We start from the raw sequence: 15269 nt of genomic DNA on the forward strand, positions 1-15269 counted from the left end.
AAAATTGAGAACAAGGATGTCCGACAAAATCGAATCGGAGCCGACACCCGATACCAATGCATTATATCGGTACTTGTTGTATGCCAGGGTGGTATCGGTCCCTATCCGATACCTTAATATTATTAAAATTCCAGTCAGATTTGCGATCCTTGAAAGATAATTTATCTATTTTACTTATTTGAGCTTAGTAACAACATAATTTGTAATCGGGCCGAATTGCGATACTTTTTGCCTACAATTCAGCTATCGACTTTGAATATATAGCAGTATCGGACATTGCTGATTGACAAACACTATCGGATGTGACAGTCTTAAAGGGATAGAATATGAAAAACAAACAAAACAAATTATTACACTACAAAATTGCATTGATCGATGTGAAATTATATTCCAAAATGTGTAAAATAAAACAATCTGGCTTCATATGATTAATCGTCTTTTATCAAATATCCAAAAAAATCTACTTATTTTGGGTTAAAAAAAACAAAGCGTTTCAACAATAAATTTATTATGTACAAATCCATAGAAAAAGCATGCAATAAGTCTGGAACAACAAACGCGGCAGAATGTTCTAGAATAAAACAATACAAAGGCCTGTGACAAAATTAATAACTTCTGATATTAGGAAACATACAATAGGGCCAATGATAAAACAATGATGCAACAATAAGCGGAATTATTTTTACAGCAAAATGACGACCAATTAAATAGTTAATAACATTTACAACGGTAAAATATATCCAAATTGCGCAACAAATTTAAAAACACGCCATTTGTGCGTTGCTAAAACATCTTGGTAGTACTAACACCCTCTGTAGAATAAGCCCTAGCACAGCGCTATTATAAAACGTAATGTGTAAAGGAATTGCCTAAATAGAACAAAATAAGACTTAAGTTCGACACAATAAATCACAAATTGATTGGAGTAAGACCAAAATCGACAAAATAAAATCGTAACCCGTTTGGAAGTGTATTAATACCAGTGTTTTTCCACCTTTTCGAGAAACGGGCACTTTATACCTTAAGATCTTTTAATTTTAAGGAACACAAAACAAAGTTAAAAAAATAGTGCAATAAAATAATTTGGTTTTAATCTGATATCGATGGTATTCCAATCAAAGTTGTACTTCTGAAATGCGCCATGGAGTTCATACATAACCAAATAAGACTTTAATTAGCCTACTCAAGAACACTGAGAGTGACACAGATATTTAAAAGATTATATTAACAAAATTAAAATACAATTTGTAGAACAGTATCACAAAATTTATCCTTCTTTTTAATATTTCGGACTTCCACTTAATCGATTATTATAAATTATTCGAAATGTAGAATTTGATTGCCTATTTATAAAGCGTGATTTTGTTTATCCTCATGTTTTCACTTCTATTGAAATGCTATATTCACATTAAGTAGAACAACGTCCTTCATATTCAAATGGCAAACAAATAAGAATTTAAAATTGACAAAAATCAACGAAAATGTCACTTTGATACGACACTCAGAGGCTGTACTTCATCAGAAGAGTTGTTAATAATTTCTTCTGGCTCTGCACAGCAAGTTATTTTCAACTTCCTGCAAGTAAGAATAAATAACATTAAAAACAAATATCTAAACCAGAAGCAAGACAAAATTTGACAATCGTGTGTTACCGAGTTGCAAGGATTTGCAATCAGGGAGTCGAACCGTTTGACTTTTCCGGTTCAGGTTCGGTTCGGGTTCCAAGGATTTTTTCGGAATCCGGTTCAGTTCCGGTTTCGGTTCGGAGTAATTTAAAAGTTCCGGTTCAGCTCCGGTTCGAACATCGTTATTTCAAAACCGGTTCATAAAGTTCCGGTTCAGATACAATAAAATTTGCGCTAAATCACAAAATGTGGGTCGATAAATGTAGAGAATAATGTTAAAATTGTAAGTCATTTAATCTAAGTTCCGTGACTTACTAAAAAAACAGCAACTCAATCTTGAAATATCTAAAAAATAAAAAATGAACGAATTTTTTATTCAATATTCATATTTTTTTCACAAAATTTCGAACATCGCGTAACTTGACTCGGTAAAATAGAAGTTGTGACGTCATGCTGGAGCGAACCGCTTTTGTTTACAGGTTCGGGTTCGGTTAAGGTTCAGGTACTTTCAAATTATTCGGTTCAGTTCCGGTTCGGCTCCTTAAAATCTTATTAAAACCGGTTCAGGTTCGGTTACGGTTCGGAAAAAATTGATCCAAAACCGGTTCATAAAGTTCCGGTTCGGTTCCGGTTCGACTCCCTGCTTAAAATACACTTTACGTGGTGGTTTCGGCTGGTGATTACGATAACGATTTAGTATGACTGGAACTCAAGGCGGGCTCGTTACCAAAGTTGGATCAATTGTAATTCGTAATTGTAATTGGTGTAATAAATTACAGCTTTTAATGTAATTGAGGCATTTTCATTCTGTGTAATTCAAAATGTAATTGTTATTTGCTAAAATTTTGGCTCAATACATTAATATTGAGAAACTTTAGGTTTCAATGCCGAAAATTGTAATTTATGTAATTAATTACGGTTTTTAAAGTAATTGTACTGTTAATGTATTTGAAACATTTAAGGAAGTAATTGTAATTGTAATTGAAGTTGAACTGAATTAGTGTAATTGATCCAACTCTGCTCGTTACGCACCTATCTGGTCGACATGCACTCATGTACAAGTAAGGTCAATTTTCCACGCAAATTACTTACATCCTAAGATCGGTGGCCTCCTCAACAGTTTGCGGAAGTTTCTTGCTGGCGGTTTCCGGCAGAAATACGGTCAGTACTGATGATAGAAGGATCATGGAAGCGGTGATCAAAGAAGGTAGAACGATACTGCTCGACTCGTCATCTGGAAACCGAAGACACATCGATTTACTTTATACAAGTGGATATATTGTTTAAACACCCTGATTTATGTTCGGGTATTTAAAGAATCGCAACATTTTTGTAAAGGACTTCTATTAGCAATCTTGCTTCGATTTTAATGGAAGTTTAATAATCTTCATATACACAGGGGTCTGCAGAACTCTTCCTGTGAACACAAAAACACCCCGAATTCGTTTCAGCAGTTCAAATACACTTTAATGCAAATAGGGTGAGCTAAGGACGCTGTTTGTAGGTTTTGAACGGAATCGATTGATTTTTTTCTACTAATGGTGTGTTATCGCTACCCCAGCTAAAGTTGTTACCCTATAACTAAAATTGCCTCAATTCATATGGATTTTGGCAAAACATTTGTTAGCAGATGTGTTTTAGCGGTGTGTATTTTTGTCCTCTTTTAAGAAAAAAATGCTGGAAAAAATTTAACTCAACATTTTTCAATTAAGTGCATTGACTGGTGAAAAGTATTGGATTTATGGTGAGTTGTTCAATCTTTGTCATTCCCAGACATATCGCGTAAACAATGAATGGCCAGATCATGACATTAACTTTAGACGTTATGCTGTAAAAACGTTAATTCAATACTTGTCAATTATTCACACTGACTGGTGAAAAAAGTAGCGATTTATTGTGAATCGGTCAGTATTTGTCGCGACATACTTGCATAAACAATGAAGGGCGAAATTATGGCTCCAACTTTGGACGTTATGTTGCCGATGAAGATGGCGGTTTGTCGTGTTTTGGTGGGGAAGATCTCCTGGGTGTGGACATAGATAACCGACCAGGCGATGGACGCCATCAGTTTACCTCCCATTGTACACACCATCATAGCTGTAGGACTCCCTATGGAGATCACAAAAATTGAGTTTTATATAAAGTTATAACATTTAGGCTATAGTTTTTCGTTATTAGCCGTAGAACATGCATTTACATAGATATTTATAATGGTATAGGCTACTTTGTAAATGGTGCGCATATAGAGTAAACACAAGAACACCTAAATGGACGAAACACTTTAAGATGGCAGCTATATAATTATGGCTTTGTCCATTCGACTCTATATTCATTGTCTTTACTAAAGGTCTTGGGGTGCAGAGTCCGATGACTCGCAATAGTCAATAATTCTTAAAGTTTTACTTGACTTTGCCTGATTTGGTTATTTTGTACATACAATTGGTTATAGCCTACGAATTGCCTTAATCTTTTTTTTTTCAAGAAAGTTCTGTTTTATTTTTGTGAAACAAAAGTCAAAGTGATATATTTCGACTAATTGTGTCCACTAACAATCAACTTGTTGGCAGTAAAATTTGTCTTGAAAAATAGTTAAACAAGTAGAACTGCTTTGTTATAGCCTTTGATCTGGTCCTAAATTTACCGTCTTGAATTGACCTTGGCTTGAATTGACTTCTACAATTTTGACTTTTATGGTTTCGCAACGGACTAGATTTAGACTTACTACTTTAAAACGATCTGTGGCGGGGTACAAAGCTAAAAAAATTCTTCCGAGAAAAAACTCACATTTTATAAGCAGACAGTTTGCCGCGACGCAAGCCGCCAACAGAAAGGAAGACCCAATATAGGAAGAGCACCGCCCCCACTTTTCCACGGCAACGTAGTAAAGCACGGCAGCCAGCATTTCCATAAGGCCCGCGTAAATCAAGTTCGTGAACCTGCTGCCGCTCAAGTTGTTGTTGTTGAGTGCCAGCGCGTAGTAAGACACGCTCACCACAAACCTGTACAAGTATACGGTAATGGTGATAAACTTAGAACTCCTGTGTGCCAAACAAAAACCTTAGCATCGCGCCTGCTAGCAACCATGTGTTTACTCTCCTCACCACTGATAAGAAACGATAACGGCTCTCGCGACCAGGATTGGTTCGCTTGCAAGTTGAACAATCGTCTTTCGGACTCCCGCCGGCTTTGATTGTTCATCCGTTATTTTAACCTCACTCAGTGCTTTGGCCTCGTTTCCATTGACTCTCGCCATTTTGTCGAGAACCGCTTTAGCTTCTTTAAACCTCCCAGACGCCTTAAGCCACTGGGGGGTCTCGTCGATTAGCCTAAAAGTCACAGAAAATAAATTAAAACAACAACACCTTTGATCAGCTGTTGAAAAACCAACAGGCTAAGCGTAAAGAACAGCCTAATAGCTTTCAGCTATGTTTGGTTTATCTTATATTGAGGTGTTGTCTTTTTTAAAGGGTTTGGAAAATCTAAGTAAACAAAGCTCTAGCAAAACCTTTGACGCGGTTACTTTTCAACAAGTTTTCATTTTCGAAGTGCCAGTCATATTGTTTAAATTTAGTGAAACAGTCGTTTTTTGTGTTTGCATTGTTGTGGTATCTTCGTTATAGAACTGGTTTCCGAGCAAGTTCACCAGTTTGAAAGTCGATCGATAACAAGTTTCAAGGCATGGAGGGCGAGTAAATCGACATCCTCTTGATAAAGACGCTTTATTACTACGCACTCGTATCATCTATTTGAAAGCCATACCGTAATAGACACCAATATACTTAGGTGCATGCACGGTATAGCACGGATATGCTATGTGGCTTGATAATAAATTAACCATAAAGGTCTAATAAGTCGACATCAATGTTACGTTAACTGATGTTGATACAAGCTCGTATCGAAACGTCTTTATCAAGTGATGTCGATTTACTCGACCTTTTCAGCTTTGAAATGTAATATCAAGCTACATTACAGATCCGTGCATAGTATACCAAAAGTACCTCTTTTAAAACTTTTCTAAATTGTCTCTAACGCTGGTTGTAATCCCAGTTTACTCACCACCAGTAGGGTATGTATCCGATTCCCAGCAACCCAGTAAAGCGCAGAAACCACCTCCAGTCCCTGAAGAAGTAGGACACAGGGGCGATCAACATGTAACCGACGCCGTAGCCAAGCGCGAGAGAGAAGTACACGAAACCCCGTTTCTTGATGTCGATGAACTCTGAACCTGCAGTACAAAATTATTTTTACCGCTGGTTCATCTACTGCCGTCTGCCGTCTTTATGCTGTAAACCAAACCAGAGCCATTTAGGAGAGTTGCGTTAAATGGGCCGAAACATTTGTTTTCTCTACGTTAAAAACATTTGTTAAGTTTCTACTTTTATTGCAGATAGACCACAGTTACTTGTGACAAATAGGCCTAAGATTTATTTTGGCTAAAGTTTAATCTTTTTATTGCAGATAGACCACAGTTACGGCTTCTAAATTTTAAAACACGTGTTTTGTGTGTTTTAATTTGATTTGAAGGGGTGCGCTATAAATACAGATATAAATCGAAAATGAAACGAAGCAAAAAAATTTTGAATCCTGAATTGGCTGATTCCAGTTTTTAAATTTTACGAATTATCTGTAAATTGAGCTCATAATATTTTAGCATAACTTGCAAATTGCTTGTGTGCTACAATGTTATAGGTATAATCTATTATTTTAGATAAACTACTTATTTGTAGTTTTATTATAAAAACTAAAAAAAGTCAGTTTTCACGCCTATTTAGGTGAACCAATCGATATATCTATAGACGAAAATCAAATACGTATACTCCTACTAAATCACAGGTCAGTGCCACCCCAATCATAACCGACCAGTTAATCTTAACATATCCTCACCCAATACAGCTGCTATGGCGAAATTGATAAGATTTCCTGCACCGCATATCATTGATATTATCGAATACGAGATGACGTCGTTGACAAAACTTAGAGCGAACACGTTTATAAACTGGATGTAGGTGAATATTAGGAACATGTAGCGTCTTCCATATCTGGAAAAATTAAATTTACTTCTAACACCTTGTTCAGCTAAAGTAATGAATCAAACGAGTAAAATTGTTTGCAGCACACTTTGGCATTATCACTATTTATTTAGAGCAGTGTTTTTTTTACCTCACGAAGCACCTATAAACCTCTAGAAACATAGAGGCGCCCATGACGAGCGAAACAAGCTCTATTTTTTTTTTAATTAGAACAGTATTCCTTACAAAATGCTAGCAAGTTTGTATTTTACAGATCTCGCAGTTGCTTCATCTATAAATACCTAAGGGATGAGCTGTGCTAAATGAAAAAGTAAACCTGGGTTAAAAACATGCGTTTTATATTTTACAATCTATTTCCACTTACCCTTGGCACACCGGTTAAGAAACGCTGGTTAAGGTCATAAAACATTTAAACTACAAGTTACGGGAATACATTTATATGCTTTGGCACGGCGTTTTTACAAGTGCCAAATAAACCATAAGTTACCTGTCGGAGAGAAATCCACCGAAAATCGAACCCACGATCATTCCACCGAACATGAAAGATGACAGAAGTGGCCTCAACGAAGCCCGCTCACATATCATATCAAACTAAAAAAAATTAACACCGTGTGTTTCTTTTGCCAAATAAACGAAAAAACTGAGAACTTAGGTAGTGCACATACATTTGTGTTTAACCTGTTACTTGAAACACACTTGGGAAAATTGCGTCGAGAACATTGGAAGATTCGTTTAAAGCCAAAACCTTCCTAAGGTGATCCGTTTATGCTTAGTTAACAAAATTAGTCTAATGTAAGGCATGGCACATTGGACATATAAAACATATTTCCACTAAGCTCGTTGTCCCAGAAAAGCACACCAACCTTAAAGTATCAGCTTATCTATTTTGCAACTTTGGCTAAAGCGTTTTTTTTCGGAATGAAAACGTTTTTGGATTTATTTTTAAAACATTATTCGATTTATTCGTATAAACAAACGTGGGCCTCACTATGAAAAAAGAGTTTTTTTTTGCTTTAGGCTTGTCAATTAAAAATATACGTGCAGTGTATCATTAACCTTTAAAACTTTTATCAGTATTACTTAATTTTAACAACATAAGATTCATTGTGGAAGTCGGTGCATGGTGACTGGGAATAGTTAAGACTTTAAGAGCGATAAATATGCATTTTTATAGGGCACTTACAATAAGGATAAATTAACTTCTACAAACTTTGACCACTTTGCTCAAGGCAAAGGTTACAATTTTTGTAACCCAAAATGAAGTTTTGTGAACATCTTGCAACCCAAGAAACAGACATCTGGTGGGTAATTTGTTAGGGTTTAGTGAATTTAGTCAATCTTCAGTAAACAATTAAAGAAGATAGTGCCGTAATTGTTAAGATGACAAAGACTTGACCCTAATTATCGTCAAATAAAAACGTATATGATGCAAAAATTAGGTCTTTGTTGAGATGGAATAAACTTTAACACAAGGAAAAAGGTTTATAAATATGTTTAAAATTGGATATCACCTCAGTAACTGCTGATCTTTCAACGCCTTCGTAGTGCATCGAGTGACAAGCAACCGTACTCTTGTTACCAAGCATTTCTCCATCTGAAATAGAAACATGTAAAACCAATGTCTGGCAACTTGTAGAAATTATGACATTTTTTTATACTATTTGTTTCACTTGTTGTTGCTTTTTGTTTTGTAAAGATAAAAACTCTATTTCTATTGCGCCAAAAATATTTTGAAGTTAATAACACCTTCAAAAGCGGTTTACCACCATAAATTGGATTAATTTGTTCCAAAACTTGTACTTTATCTTAAAGGTATCCCACAGTATTACTTACCAAAATAAATATTAAATATTTCTATGCCATAATTTTAGCTATTTTTTTACTTTTAAAATTAAAAAAAAAACATTTATAACTTCCTAAACCACTTAGGATCTTATAGCCTTCTATAACATTAAGAATATATTAACACTTGTTGTTGAACAACAGTAATAAAATCCCTACATTGCTACATATCCCTTACCTTCGTGCAACACATCAAGCAGTTCATCAATGGAAACATTGTACTGAGTGCATTTGCTGTACACAAATTGGCCCTGTTCATCGATTTTTCGAGGTATAGTTTGGTTCAATGTCCATTCGTACAAATCGTTGGGGTTGACATTTATACCGGATAAGTTTGCCTGATATTAAAATTTAATAACATTTCACTCTTACAAGAAATACTTAGTAGAAGAAGTACGAGTTTGTGCCTAATAGACTCGAAGGCCCTAGTGTCAAATATTTTCTACATAAAAATACACAAGCTAACGAGCAAGTGTAATATTAAATCAGCCATCTTTCCGAAATGCGTTTGTTTAAACAGGCGGTTTTGCTGTGTAAATGCAAACGTGATGCAAGAAATACCATTTAAGGCGCACTGCATACTGCGGCAAATTAGACTAAAAAGGCTTTTAGTACGTATATTGTGCATATTTTTTACGTGCATAAACGTGCAGTTGATTCTGCCATAGCCTGTTTTCAAGTATCGACCTAATAACACAAAGCGATTGCAATTTGTAAATCGCTTACCTGATTTACGACGGTCTGATAGACATCCTGTACCTTGCAGTGATGTGGCGGTATGAACTGCGTTACCAAGGATTGGAGCATGGGAAGCGGGTTTGTGAGAGCGGCTAAAAACAGCAGCACGCATAGGCGCTTCTCGTAAAAACCGAACGAAGCCGATATGGGAGAGGTGCACAGGCTACTTTTCTTAGTTTCGGGCATTCTTTGTTACCCAAACAGGTTACAGTTACTCTATGATTCGGAAAAGTTTTGACTAGAATTAGAATCTTGGCAAAAATAAACAATGTAGCGCTTAGTAGAGACGGAAATACAGAGATTTATGAAAAAAAATTAGTAAATTCACACATAATGACATGATACTGGCGATCCCCTTCACTATGAAGTTGCTTGTACTAACATATTGAGCAAGCATTGGCATATGGTTGTTTCTTGACTAGTTCCATTCTGAGCCTGCATAGCTCAGTTAGTAGAGCGACGGTCCCGGCTTGACCGGAGGTCGTGAGTTCGAACCTCACTGCAGGCTAGTTGTTTTTCTAGTCTGCTCTGCTTGCATCATTGATCGACAGATTCGGTGAGTCTGCAATGGCTTTTCGGTGTACTAAATTCACACAGTTATTAAACTAATTTAAAGCAAGTCAACTCAAGAATGGTATTGTAAAATTAGGAATTTTTATCCTAATCGTTTAAAAAACTGAAATTTTCTTGTTTTGAGAAGCGTACGCAATACCCATATAAGTCCAGGTTTACCGAAAATAGGCCAAATTATTGTTACGTTTAGGTTGAAGAGTTATCTAGTTAAAAGACTTGGCCGTGACTTGTTGGCATTGGTCCAGGTTGTCCATATACGGTTAGTGCATTGTGTTCATAATTTTTTTTATATAAAATACTTCTATGAGCTATCTTCCTGATACAAAGAATCCTAGTCAACATTTCTAATCACCACACAAGCTATTCGAACGATGATGCTAAATTCCAACTACAAAATCCTTATTTCGTACAACGTAATAAATCTTTCTTTAAACAGCAAAACTGTGGACGGAATGGCAAAAACTGTTTTCCTTTTTTAAGCAAAGTTTTCCATGTGGATAGGAAACACCACGTCCTGTCAAAACAGTTTTTCAAACATACCTTTTGGTGCAAAAATTTACAATTCAGGAGACAGCCTTCAAACCTCCTGCTTAAAATCGCCAGTAATGACGCTGAACATGTATTCTGGCTACTCCAATTGGTGACTGAAGTAAAAACGCTTTGAGTTGCTTCGCATATCTAAATGTATTCAGTCAAGTTACTCAAGGCTATAGGGGAAGGCGGGGCAAAACGGCCCCCTTAAGGGATAAATGCTATTTTCCCAGTTTTACAAAATACTTTTAAAGGTCTTATGATCAGTTACTCCTATGCCAAAAAAGAAATGAAGAAGCATACCTTTTGAATAAATTAGCTATTTTTGCCGATTTATATAAATTAGCCTTTTTTTGCCGATTTATATAAATTAGCCTTTTTTTGCACAGGGCGAAACAAACCCCGCTAAAAGATAGTTTAACTGCCTTGTTGTGCGAAAATGCCGGATGAATGATGTTTGTTTAAGGGGTGCATGAAAATTTTCAGAGATTGTTTACGACCTGCGTCACAACGTGACGTTATAATTCAAGTAATGGTATACATGGCGCCTTATAAGTTAAAAATATTTTACAAAAGTAGGACAAAAAACAAACGAAAAAAACAAAAGGACTATGCGTAAGTAGCATTGCATCACTATAAAAGGTAAATGCTGGTTATAAATAGGCCTTATTTTACTGCCTCATGTTTCCTTATGCCATTCCAACTCCTAAGTAATAGAAACAATTGTCAATCGATCTTTTCACAACAGATCTCGTTAAATTTTTTTAATTGTTTGGCCTGCCAAACTGATCTAAACATAAAATAATGATATATAAGTAACTTTATTTCTGTTCCAAAATGTCCCAGGCTAATCAAAAAAACAAAAGCAAAGTATTAAATTGAGTTACACTACTAATTACGGACTACATGGTACTAATTACGGACTACCTTGCTACTAATTACGGACTACCTTGTGGGGTCCGTTTTGCCCCGTTCAGCGGCCGGTTATGCCCCAACACTATGCATAGCAGGAAAACGTGATTTCTTTACAATCTCCAAACTCATTGGATTAATTAACAGACTCTTATCTAAAAATTGTTCAGCAAAAAGTAACTGTAGCTTTACTTAAACTTCAGTATAAAAAACATAATTTTACTGTACTATCAAAAAATATTGGACAGAAATAAGATAATAAAACAATAGGACATGAATAAAATATAATAGCCCACTCTACAGTCCTAGCTGTAAATAATATGTATTTTTTTTCTGCCTTTAGCTGTACGGTATTACGGTATACGTATTTGTATTAGCATACCAAGCCAGGCGAATATCAACTGCTGCCACAAATCGTGTTAAAGCAATTGTAAACGTAAGCCTTTTTTTGTCAGGAGGCTTTGTTAAAAAACTGCAATTATCTGTTGTAGTAACGTGTAATTGCCAAAAATGAATGAATGATTTCTGTTTGCACGAAATTATTTTGTCGTACGTAATTCTACCTTTGTTTTTTAGTATGTTTTGAAGGAATTTTGTTTTGCTAAAATGACCAGTTTTACTGACCTAACCGAGTACAATGTGCTTTTACACTTTGCACAAACTTTTTCGTGCTTTTTGTTAAGCTCTAGTCGCGTGTTTAATTGCCTTCGAAATTGGTGGTCAAATTTATTGATTAACACCATTTTGTTCAGCAATGTGAGAATCATAATTGGGTGTTCAATGCGCTAAGCATTCCTTTTAATTATTTTGGTTTCTATTACAACAAAATGAACAAATTTTTGCTTCGCCAAATGATTTGTCGTAATCTCCTTGAATGTATTTAGATATTTCAGAAAAAAGGGCTCTTCAAAAGGCACTTTAGACACTAAAATACGAGCCTTGAATCTACTAGCAAAGATTAAAACATCTGCTAAAAAACTTCGCGTGGAGCAGTTAGCATATAAAAAGGTAAAGTTATATTTGTCCCCCTATCCCACCTCATTCGTCCCTATTTATGTCCTTCCGGTCTTTTAAAGCGCTTTATAGCTTTTCAACCAATTTCAGCGATTTTACCAAAGAAAACGAGAACTTACATCTATTGCTTGCCTTGTTTGTTCCACCCAACTAACATTATCTTCTGCCAAATTGCTTGTCTTATGTTCTACAAAATCCTTACAGAATATGGGACTTGAACTGTGCGATTTTGGTTTTAATTGGTCTATAACAGTTTCCTAAACTTTTGTCAGGCCCCATCAGAGCGGGTCCGATCCGGAATGTTATTTTTGGGTGGAGGGAAATGAAATTTTTAGGGATGACATCACAAAGTTACGCCATAACGTGTCGTTATTAAACAAGTAATCTTAAAGAACTTTTGCTTTCCGGCGAACCCGTAGACTGCGCAAATAAGAAGGTTAAACCCGGTCTAGCCGCGTGAGGTCAAAAAAACAGATGTAAACTTTGTTTGCTAAGCACAAGCCTTATACCGGTACGCGTAAAATCAGACATTACTTAACTGCCGCTACCTTTTTGCTGTCTAACATATGCTTGCGGTATTTGAACACCCTAAATTAATTTAAAATATCCTCTTGAATGTTTCTACTTACTTGCCATAAACACTCTTGAAAGCAGTTTGTTTCCCATTTCATTCTAGTCAAAACTGTTTCAACGCAAAAGTTCGCTAAACTTGAATTGATGAAATATACAAACAATCAGTGTAAAAAAAAAAATTTTGATGTTACGTTTTCACAAGAATATATTTTTGAAGTTTACACGTTATTTCTATAATATTTTATTCGCCGCCTTACACAAACCCCAATATACTTAAACATTTAAACAACCATTAGCCTTATTAATATGGGGGAGACAGGAAATATATTTAACGTAAATCATGAATATTTTGAAACGGTATTTTGTGAATTTGTGTGGTAGTATTTTACTGACATATACATTTTACATTTCGACTTACATTCGAAAAGCATTCCTCTTTATTGGATAGCAAAATAAGAGTGTCTAATTTTTCAAGTTTTAAATGATTAGCAACTGGTTTGGTTGCATAAGTCATAATTCAAACACAAATTAAAACGCTGGCCTTCTTATATATCTGAGCCCAAAGGAGCTGTCCGCTACTAGATCCATTAGTACTGACCTCTTAGGACCTGAACATACTCCTTTGAAAATACTTCTCGAATGATGCGTATTGAGTATATTCACAATTACAGAAGTATCGAATTCATCTCAGCGCAAAATCGTCTCCAACAGAATAGGAAGCTAGTTGCAAAACTTCGCTCCTTGAAGGTCACGCGTGGGTGGTCATCAGTAACGCTTGGCCAATAGGAAAATCACATGGGATCATACCAAAAACAGGGATGTTGTTTGCCACTACTACAAGCTCAATTTCTTTCATGCCATTGATGTACAACCCATTGTCTACCAAACTTTCCTCATCTAAGAACTGTTCTCGGTGCATTCAGGTCTGCAGGGTTCAATGTCAGATAAGTTTGAAATTTCATTGAATTGCAATGCGACCGACGGTTTCCAGGATAGGGCGGATCCTAAAATTTTGTTTGGGGCCCCATAACAAAATGTTTTCATGGAAAAAACGTGGCGTCACAAGTTGCGTTAAAAAGTGTCGTAATGTTCTTTCATAAAAACCGAAAAAATTGCCGTTTTAAACGGTTATGTGTTTATTTTAAACAAACATTTCTTGTTACTTAAAATGTGCAACCGAAGGCGTAAAAACTGACAGCGGATAAAAAAAGACTATTACTACCTTTAAAACATAGTGTTTAACATTTTCGGAATTCGTTAGTTAAAATAGCTTTACGTTGATGACTTATTTCTAATACCTTAGAGTTTTAGTGTCAAAGCCACCTTTTTTGCCGTGGCCTAAAGCACTCTATCCAGATCAAGCTATTAAAGGCCCACTAGTACGTTAAACCACTACGAAAACAGTGGCGGATTCGGGTTATTTAAGCGGGGTCATTAATGACGTCACAAGGTTATGTTATAAAACAATTGCTCAAAGAATCACCTTTTGTTCTCGAACTAACTTGTGCGCAAATATGAAGATAAAAATCAGTTTAAATCGGAAAAAATAGGTTTATTGTTTTGAAATTAGCAAAACTTGAATGTTAAAAGGATAGGCTACGTGACGTATATAGCACATAAAAGGAATCAAATATTTCTCTAAATAACGGCATTCATAGTATAATTTATCAGAAATTTTACTGTACACAGTTATGAGTCACACACGGCTTAATGGATTTGAGTATAAAACTTATAAAAGTAAAGCAGGCTACATAAAAATCGTTACATTTGACTTCACGAGTAACGCCATAGTTGGACTACTTCAAGAAACATGTTTGTTCTCGAACCAACCTGTGTGGTATTATACAACTAACGCAAGCAAGTTTATCGCAAACCGCCAAAAATTGCGTCTATTTGGTTTTAGTTGACGAATCGTCCACCTGGTATTCTCAGCAGGGCTATATTTTGCGAGTCAGTTGCCGCTCAAAACGGTTTCTTATAGCATATTTATTTGTGTTTGATACGGCAGTTCATACAATGGCAATAAAATCTGAACAAAAAGTTTAAATTTTTTGACCCCCACCTCAAAATTTTCAGGTGGCTACGCCACGGGTTATTATCGGACCTTTTGGCGATCTTCATTAGTTATTCTTGGAAAGGTTGCGGAGTCGGAGTCGGGAATCGGGACTCGAGTATAAGACCTTGTAAAACTACCCGAGTCCCGAGTCCCGAGTCCGACATCCGCATGCACAGTAGCCTACCAATTTTTCAAACTAATATGGCCGCCAACTGGAAATTATAAAGGTGGAATACCCTATGGTGGAATATTTTTAAACCATATTGTGAGTGAATAAATTATACGACACCCCTATTAGTAGATTACTGAATATCCATGTTATTTTAGTTACGTAAATTGGGAGAATACGGGATGTAGAGTCAGGGGTGTGCCGGA

At 35.8% G+C, this 15269-nt stretch overlaps 1 protein-coding gene across 1 annotated transcript; it reads right to left on the minus strand.

The window, feature by feature from the left end:
* Positions 1-1484: 1484 nt before the first annotated feature.
* LOC146169749 (solute carrier family 22 member 21-like) lies at positions 1485-9421 on the minus strand. The gene is made up of 12 exons (XM_083387168.1): positions 9224-9421; positions 8676-8835; positions 8167-8249; positions 7143-7246; positions 6510-6664; positions 5682-5850; positions 4727-4951; positions 4440-4624; positions 3889-3918; positions 3552-3734; positions 2718-2859; positions 1485-1575 (listed from the first exon to the last, which is right to left on the minus strand). Exons 1-12 carry the CDS (start codon positions 9419-9421, stop codon positions 1485-1487), a joined length of 1725 nt encoding a protein of 574 aa, XP_083243294.1.
* Between the last annotated feature and the right edge of the window lie 5848 nt (positions 9422-15269).

This window comes from Ascidiella aspersa, chromosome 1, assembly GCF_963924565.1.
Source record: "Ascidiella aspersa chromosome 1, kaAscAspe10.2, whole genome shotgun sequence".
Classification (NCBI taxonomy): domain Eukaryota; kingdom Metazoa; phylum Chordata; class Ascidiacea; order Phlebobranchia; family Ascidiidae; genus Ascidiella; species Ascidiella aspersa.

Excerpts from the sequence above, each read along its gene's own strand:
- LOC146169749 (XM_083387168.1), bottom strand. The coding sequence starts at position 9,421 with ATGCCCGAAACTAAGAAAAGTAGCCTGTGCACCTCTCCCATATCGGCT. Across the intron at positions 3,919-4,439 it reads TTCCTTTCTGTTGGCGGCTT|CTGCCATCTTAAAGTGTTTC; the intron begins GCGTCGCGGCAA and ends ATAATTATATAG. Across the intron at positions 2,860-3,551 it reads GCCCTTCATTGTTTATGCAA|ATGACGAGTCGAGCAGTATC; the intron begins GTATGTCGCGAC and ends TTCGGTTTCCAG.